The following is an 8,993-nucleotide window of genomic DNA, read 5'->3' on the forward strand; positions in this document are numbered from 1 at the left end:
CCCCCTAATCATCTTTGTTGCTCTTCTCTGCACTCTTTCTAGAGCAGTGTTTCTCAACCTTGGTAGCTTGAAGATGGGTGGACTTCAACTCCCAGAATCCCCCAGCCAGCAGCGTTGGCTGGGGGATTCTGGGAGTTGAAGTCCACCCATCTTCAAGCTTCCACGGTTGAGAAACACTGTTCTAGAGTCTCATTATATATTATTATATATTATTATATATCTATATATTATATATAATTATATTATAAAGATATAATACTTGAAATACCTGATAAAATGTCATAAGAGAAAAAAATCAGACATACTTCTAATAGTAACAGATCAGCTTCTTTATACCAATATTCCTAACAATCAGTTGTTGTTTTATTTTGCTGCCTCCCTAAGGCTAAGAGAAGTGACTAATCCAAAATCATCCAGCTGGCTTTGCATCTAAGGCAGGACTAGTCTGAGGACTTAACCATTACAACCAAACTAGCTTTTAGCTGTCAACCTAATATCCTGTTGGAACATAAATCATAAAAATAGATTGCACCCATGGCATGAACTAATAAAGAAGTATATTCAACATCTTTAATGTTGCGAAACTTAACCAAAATTCCATTACTAAAAGCATACAAAATAAAATTGACAAACAAAGGCACACAACAGGGTGTTCAGAAAACCACCTGATCTTAAATAACTGAATGTGTACAGTAAAGGTTTCCCCGCACATGCTTGCTAGTAATTTCCGGCTCTAAGGGTGGTGCTCATCTCTGTTTCTAAGCCGAAGGGCCAGCGCTGTCTGAAGACATCTCTGTGGTCATGTGGCCAGCATGACTAAACACCAAAGGCACACAGAATGCTGTTACCTTCCCACCAAAGGTGGTCCCTATTTTTCTACTTGCATTTTTTACGTGCCTTCGAACCACTCGGTTGGTAGAAGCTGGGACAAATAACGGGAGCTCACTGGACTGCTGACCTTCTGATCAACAAGCTCAGCATCTCAGCCACTGAGCCACCACATCCCTACTGAATGTGTAAATACACTTAAATTTAAAACTTCTTTATACTTTTTATCCTCAAAATACATAGCTGCTTCTTCCTTGTTGTCTATACTTTATTTTAGTCAGAAATGCATTATAATAGTAAAACAATATATTATTACTGTAAAAGAGGAATTTAAAACTGTTCTTGTTAAAAATGGTTAAATCTCAGCAGAATCCACTCAGCTCTTAAATAAATTTACAAATCCAGATATCCATAGATTTTTTTTAACTTAATACATAGTTTAACAAGATGATCTTTGTTATCCAAAGGTGTGAATTCCAGTTGGAACAAACCTTATACTTCACCCAATTTTACCAATGTTTCATGTGACTGATATATATAACCGTGGGGTATATATATCTACCAGAAAAAAAAAAAGCAGGGGCAGGACCAACCCTATCAACAACAACAACAACAACAAAAACCCAGAAGTAAAAAAGGTTAATTCAATTACTTAACCTTAATAGTAACAATTACTATTATCTGTAAAATTAAGTGCCCCTTTTATAAAATTAATTGATGTCCTATGTTTATACACGGATCATTCTTTGTCTCATGAATAAACTCCTCTCAAATACAAAATCTTGCAAATACTCCTAGGTGTACACACATACACACACTTTTTCTTCCACAGAAAAAAACAAAACAATAGGAAAAATTTGAAGGTGATAGGAGAGATAGCTTTGGGAAAGAGAATTAGAAAAACAAGAGTGGGGATCATGGGAAAATGAATAAAAGAGAAAGCCCTATTTAGGTGTTTGAAAAAGGCAAACACTTTGTTTAAGCAAGAGCTAATCTTTAAAGGGATTATTCTTTGCAACAGCGACATGTACAACCCTTTACATATCTGCTTGGTCTTTGTTCTAGTATTTATTGTTTTCATTAGCTATGTGCCTATACGTAAGTGAAGTACAAGAATTATTTCTCCAAAGAATAATTCTGTTGAATGACAGATAATAACTGTCCCAACCCTACCAGAGAGCTTCCATGACTGACTGGGAATGTGAACATGGATCATAACATCATAACCATTTTAGCACATTGGCTATCAGCATCTAAGCATCTTCTGTTCTTTCCAGCAACTTTTAAGATCCCCTGCCACACACAAGGATTATCTGGGGGAAAATAATTTCATATTTCTATCTGATAAATATTTTTATATATGCCTATAAAGAAGGCCTATTTCTTTGGGAGCTCTTTCTCTAACTGGTTCAGGATATTATTATTCAGCAGAAAAACAAGGGCATTTGTCAAAATCAGGGCAAGGCTTATTAATAGAAAAAGTTGAAGAAAAAACATCTAATACATTTGGAATACAAATTTTCTGTGAAAGCATATTCTGCTGTTGGGATGCTTTGTCACTGATAATTGCCTCCTCTTAGAAGCCACTCAAATGGGAAAAATAAATTAAAATGTCCCACCTACTGTGGTGATTTATTTCTTCTACCTGATCTTCAATGTAAAGGAAGAAAAGCAGGCAGGAAAGAAGGTTAATAGTACATTATTTCTCAGTATTTCTTGGTATAGAGAAGGAAACTATAATAAAAAAGAGTGTCACTGCATCTTTTACTGATAAAAAAAATCTGCCCCTCATGGACAGAAACTATATCTAAGATCTCATAAAAATAATTCAAGATTTGTTACAAATTATTTCAGAAATATCACTTCATTTTCAGACTTTCTAAAATAAAAAGACATTTTAGAAATATTAACATATATTGAACACTTTGTCTTACCAAGACTGAATTCAAACTTTGGTTCATTAACAAACTTCTTGAGACCTATTGGTGAAAGCATATATTATATTACATTACATTACATTATTATATATTACATTATAAAAGTATTCATACATGAGAATGTGTATATCGTATTACATTAGTTATAGCATCAAGGAAAGAATTCCATCAGCAGCATTTTAAACTATCACAAGAGCTGCCCTTCTCCATTTTTTAAATCTATCACTATTTTACTAATTGGAATTATTTACACCTGACAAACACATTTTATCGCTACTATTTATTCACACCATTCACTATTCAGGTTACATGCTCATTCCTTCCCCTTTATAATGAAAAGCAAAACATATTTTCACTTCAGCAGGTTGCATTACTACATCTTGAATGCTATAAAGATGTTAAAGTACTTTATATTCTTTAATAGATTAGCCCATCCCACTTGCTCCTGCGAGAAGCCTATTTCAGATTCCGTCTGCCAAAGAATTTTGGCTGGCACGGTTCAGGAGAATAGCCTTTTCTGCTGTGGCCCCTTCCTGTGGAATACTCTACAATCAAATATGAGGTTGGTCCCCATTCTCCTGGCCTTCAAGAAGAGCCTTACAATCTGGTTCTGCCAGCTGGGATGGAGCCCTGTAAGAGGTTCTCTATGCTGGGGTGGCTAACAGGGTAGAGAGAGAATTCCCACTCCATGTTGCCTGTCCTCTTGGTTTTTACTCTTTAACTAATCTTTTGTAATTTTAATTTAATTGTTTTGTATTATCTTTTTATCATTTTGTAAGACACTCAGAGTCACAGCTGCAGTGGGATGGGTGGCACATAAATCTAATAGATAAATATTGCAAGGCAAAATAAGATTACAACTTAAATTATGAAGAATTTTAAAATGAAATTTGGTTGTCTAAATGACATAAATTCCAATGAATTTTTTTTAGTCTGCGGAAGACTGCTGTCAAAGCCAACATGCTCAATTTAGTATGCTTAATTTTGGATATCGAGACTTTTGCTACTTCATTTAGAACAGCAAATGCAGCTGTTACTACATCATTAACTGTTGTAAAGCTTTTTGAAGCAGTTTCATAGTAATAGAGCAATGATGAGCACACTAAGCTAAATATCTAATGATTCAGAAGTACAATCAACAGGGTTCAGCAGACTGAGATATGAGATTTGGAGCTAATAATTCCCCCAATCCTGTTGCCAATTTGTAAAATGGAAATATATTTTTATCTATGATATTTTATGAAAGTGAGTACATACACAATTAGAATGAGTTTTTCTAACACCATTCACAGGATCATGATACAGCAGATAGCTTATGTACTGAATTTACTTACTTGTGAGTTTAGACTCTGCATAATTATCTGCTTGTGCAGATGGAATAAATTGCTGTTCTTCCTCTGGTGCTCTCTCTTCCTTGATATCCATGATCAATCTCTCAGCCTGACAAATTTGAATTCACAGTTCTTCAGAATTTGCCTGGGTGCCACAGCCCAAGATTCATAGGCAGTCAGTCCTTGGTGCAGCTTTAAGATAAAGATCTGGGTCTCCAGGCTGAAATTCTGTGTTCAGAAAACATTTGACAAAGTTTCATTAAACCAAACTTTACCAGACATCTTTTTGAAAATTATCATGATATTTCTAGCAACAATTTTGCACATCTTTCCCACCTATCACCAAAACGTAAATAACCAAGCTGATGTTCCATAACCAATCCTAGAAGTAGATGGCAGCATGAAACCTCTATTTGGTACATTGTGTCAGGCCTCTCTTGGCAAGACAAAGAACTGCAAAAGCATATTTCCCAGGAGATAAAAGCTCAGATGAGTAGATTTACTGTTACAAAACTATAAAATCATTACAAAACAATTCCACCAACTGCAGTGTATAAAATGCAAGCTCCATGTGTAACAATCAGTGTTCAAATTTTTTCTTATATTTCTCCTGTCCACTTTATATAAAGAGCTAGAAAAAAATGTCTTTGGGTAGGAAATACAGTTTCCATCTATTCCTGTTTTTTGTTTTGTTTTTGTAACAACTGAATTTTATTTTGAGTTGCTTACTTTTCACCATATAAAAACTAAGTTTCATATTTAGAATTTCAGCAGGAGGTTTTTCCACGCTATTAACGTAAAAAAATTATTTTGTAGCCTGAACAGAATTAATCAAATGGATTTCTGAGATTCATTTGAGAAACAAGTATTCATTATTTGTAAGGAAATAATGTTACAAGCTAACCCTCACCTTGTCAATGAAAGTCAGACTGTCTGGGCATTATAACACTGGAAACCTTCACTGGAACAGTTCCTCCTTCCCTTGCCTCGCTTTCCATAAAACGAGCAAAACAGAGCTCTGATCTTCAGAGATATAAGGAATACATAAGGAATTCTACTATAGAACTGGAGGAACCAGTGCTTCTTTACCCATTTAATGTCTGATCTTGATCCATCTTCCCCTCATCACTATTATCAACTTCTGGTTATAGCAAATTAAAAGGAATTAGAAAGCTTTCCAGAAGAATTTAACTTATTGGGCTTTGGGTTGCAGGAATTTGTGTTAGGTGCTTATGAATCTCCTAATCTCTTGAAGTTCTCTCTTCTCTCTGCTTGCACCGAGTAGGTTACTATAGCTTAATACAATCAAGAAAGGCTGAAGCCAATTACCTACTAGCTACCTCTTCTCTTTTGCCAATCTTTTCTGAATACCTAGTGAGGACTGCATTTCTTCCTAACCTTGTGGGTGCGTTCATGAAAGGTTCAGAGGTTTACCACCCTTCCATGTGCTAAGCCAACTGGCACTGTCCTTGCTCATATCTTGCTCAAATCAGTAATGGCCATCAATGGCTCAGCCTATAATGCCCCAAAAAAATATTAACTCTAAGCTATCAAACAAACAAACCAAAAAATATCAGAGGAGTTATTGGTGGCTAGTTTGTTGTCTACAAGTGAAACTAATCAAGAGAAGGACAATATGGAGTATGCCAAGGCCAACTTGAAATTACCTGGCATTACAATGAGTAGGCAGCAACACGGATTTCTTTATTGCCAAGTTGTGGTAAAGAGATCTTACAAAGTTTTTCATACCATCATACATGTCAGGCTCCAAAACTCAAAAAAGACACCCTGGGGTTCTGCTAAGCAGTTTCCTTTATTGTGCCTCACCTATTGATAGAAACCTTAACAAACTAAAAGAGACTACTTGCACCATGAAACATACTCTGAGACTCTCACACAACCTATCTAAGCTTCACTGTCTTTTGCTCCTTTGGAATGCAGAAGAGATCTTGGGAATCAGAAGAGATCTTACAGTATTAATTTATATATCAAACAAACTACCTGACTAGATGGCTCAGTGGCTAAGACACTGAGCTTGTCGGTCAGAAAGGTCGGCAGTTCAGTGGTTCAAATCCCTAGTACATGTCTCCTGCATAAGCAAGGGCTTGGACTAGATGACCTCCAAGGTCCCTTCCAACTCTGTTACTGTTACAATGTATATGCTGAACAATGCAACAGACTTCATGGAGTACAGCTTCAGGCTCCCATGCCTAATGTAAAAATCAATTTTAAAAGTTTGAATGTTATTTTTTAAATTATTTCCTGGAATTTCCCCAAGATATTTTTTCTACTGTAGACCCGAGTCGAACTCAAAAAGTTCTTTTATGCTTTTCACAATATAGCCAACTGAGCAATTGCCAGAGCTATTTACAATGCCAATAGGAGGCAAATGGAGAAAGCAAAATATACAAATTAAATCAAATGTTCAAACACTGCCTGTTGCAAAAGATCAGCTGCAATAACCATTGCATGGTATCTATTAATTTTCTGAGACATAGTTAACTAAAAAACCCTCCCAACAACTGGTGCATTTGTGAGATAAAAACAGCAACTGGGGTATGTTATTGGCAGGGTATACTGATGCTGCAGGAGAAAGGAAGCTAAACAATCAGATGTGTGATAAAATATGCAAAAGCACAGTTTTCTCATTTTTTTCTAATGTTTGTAGCGGCAGAAACAAATACACAATCTGATAGCTTATGCATCAATTACATACATGCCAATATTCAAACTATAAAGAACAAATACTTTTATAATACACATCCTAAATACATTTGCCAGTATAAGCTGTAATATCAGTATCATACCTACATTTAAAAATATTGGTTAAGAGAAATCATTAACTTGATTTGCTAAAATGTTGTACACAACTAGAAAATTCCTAAGTCTACATAAGGATAAAAAATATCATAAATCTTGCCCCCAATTTATAATCTAATAAACTATATAAAGGAACAAAGAAACAGAAAAGAGAAAGATCAACAAGTTCAGACAATTGTATTTCAGTGTAAAGCACGTAATACAAAACCACAAAACCTGGGTCTGCTGATTAACCTGGAAACCCAATGGGGAGATATCACACTGGAGTTAGTGAACTAGGAAGAAGCTCCCATCTCCACTCCATTGCATTCCGAATGCTAACATTTGATTTCTGTTAACTTTTAATATACACTGCTCAAAAAAATAAAGGGAACACAAGCAGAAGACATCCGAGATCTGAATGAATGAAATAGCCTTATTAAATACTTTGTTCGTTACATACAGTAGTTTTGTGTTCCCTTTAGTTGTTTGAGCAGTGTATAAACTACTGTATGTAAAGAACAAAGTATTTAATAAGGCTATTTCATTCATTCAGATCTCTGATGTCTTCTGCTTGTGTTCCCTTTATCTTTTTGAGCAGTATATAATGTTTTAGTATTTTTGCTTTTATGATATTGTAAGCCACCCAGAGTTGCCCAATAGTGAGATGAACAGCATATACATTTAATAAATAAATAAATAAATAAATAAATAAATAAATAAATAAATAAATAAATAAATAATACAAATAAATAAATAATACAAAGAAAATGTAGTTTTAATAGAAGAAAATAGATCAGGGTTGAACTCTGGACTTGGTTGTTTGCTTGGAGATGTTTCATTACCTGACTAGGTAGCATTATCTGTACTAAGTGGGTGTGGGTTTATTATATTAATTAATTAATTTATTCACGATGACTATTATGTTATTTTTAACACCTGTTCTTTCATATGTTAATATGTCAGTCAATAAATTAATCCACAATTCCAATCTGCACGAACTTAGGAGGAGATACTATTCAGTTATGTTGTGGAGATATAGTTATTCTACATTAGTTCTAGGTTTTTTGCCAGTCTTCTACTCCTGGGTATCAACTGTCTAAATTTTCCTAAGACAAATATAGTTGTATCCCATCCAACTCTAATTAATTACTCAATGTTGTTTTCTGCCAGCTGGTCAAAAAATAATAAATGAGTTATCATATATTTTAAGGTTTCTTATGATTATAAATCTTTTTTTTTAAAGTTCCTATTCCTCTTACAATTCAAAAAAGTTTGGCATTTCTTTTACTTTTCTACATCTCTGTCAACTGAACTATATTTTGTTTATTATGTAGTCTACGGACATTTTTACCTAATGTACATGTACTCTTAGTAGAACTAACAGTGTAGAATAAACAAGATCTCCTCAGATGTCTTTCCGTTACAGGCAGTCCTCAATTTATAATTTCATTTAGTTATCATTTGAAGTTACAATGGTACTGAAAAAAGTGACTTATGATCATTTTCACACTTACGATGTTATGTGATCAAAACTCAGGCACTTGGAAACTGGTATGTATTTATGACAGTTGTGCTGTGCCATGGATATGTGGTCACCATGACCTTCCCACCCAGATTCTCACAAGCAAAATCAATCGCAGGGGACTTGAATTAACGACGGTGTGAGTCACTTGAGAACTGTAAAGATTCGTTGAACAATTGTGGCACAAAAGGTTGTAAAATGGAACAAAACTCACTTGACAGCTGCCTTGCTTAGCAGTGTAAATTTTGGGCTCAATTGTAGTCGTAAGTTGAGGACTACCTATACTGATCTCAAATATAAGAATTTCCGCAATGTTCTTGCATTTGCAAACCTTTTTAATGGATTTTAACCTATACAATTACATGAGTCTCAAATTTTGTAACATTTAATTGGCGCTACATATTCAGTTATAAAGAGTTTTAAATTTTCAAAAAGCCAAGCACAAAAATTTGGATGGAACCGATTTAAATTAGAAATAATCCCATGGGGGATGGCAGAATATAACAGCATTTTATTGTCAAAAAGGAATCTATAGCTACCTAAGCCATAGACAACCTTGATTTACCATCTGGT

The 8,993-nt window shown here is 34.7% G+C and overlaps 1 protein-coding gene across 4 annotated transcripts in view; it reads right to left on the minus strand.

Annotated features, from left to right (window-relative positions):
• The window catches only part of INPP4B (inositol polyphosphate-4-phosphatase type II B), a 129,928-nt gene extending 125,738 nt beyond the window's left edge, over window positions 1-4,190 (minus strand). For all 4 annotated transcript variants that reach the window (XM_070949099.1, XM_070949098.1, XM_070949100.1 and 1 more), the window contains exons 1-2: window positions 4,100-4,190; window positions 2,763-2,807 (exon numbers count right to left, since the gene is read on the minus strand). In XM_070949099.1, the coding sequence (XP_070805200.1) occupies window positions 2,763-2,807; window positions 4,100-4,190 (136 nt within the window). The remainder of the gene's footprint in view (window positions 1-2,762; window positions 2,808-4,099) is intronic.
• Window positions 4,191-8,993: the final 4,803 nt, after the last annotated feature.

Source organism: Pituophis catenifer, unplaced genomic scaffold, assembly GCF_029215685.1.
Source record: "Pituophis catenifer annectens isolate HBS135680 unplaced genomic scaffold, rPitCat1.0.hap2 SCAF_8, whole genome shotgun sequence".
Classification (NCBI taxonomy): Eukaryota; Metazoa; Chordata; class Lepidosauria; order Squamata; family Colubridae; genus Pituophis; species Pituophis catenifer.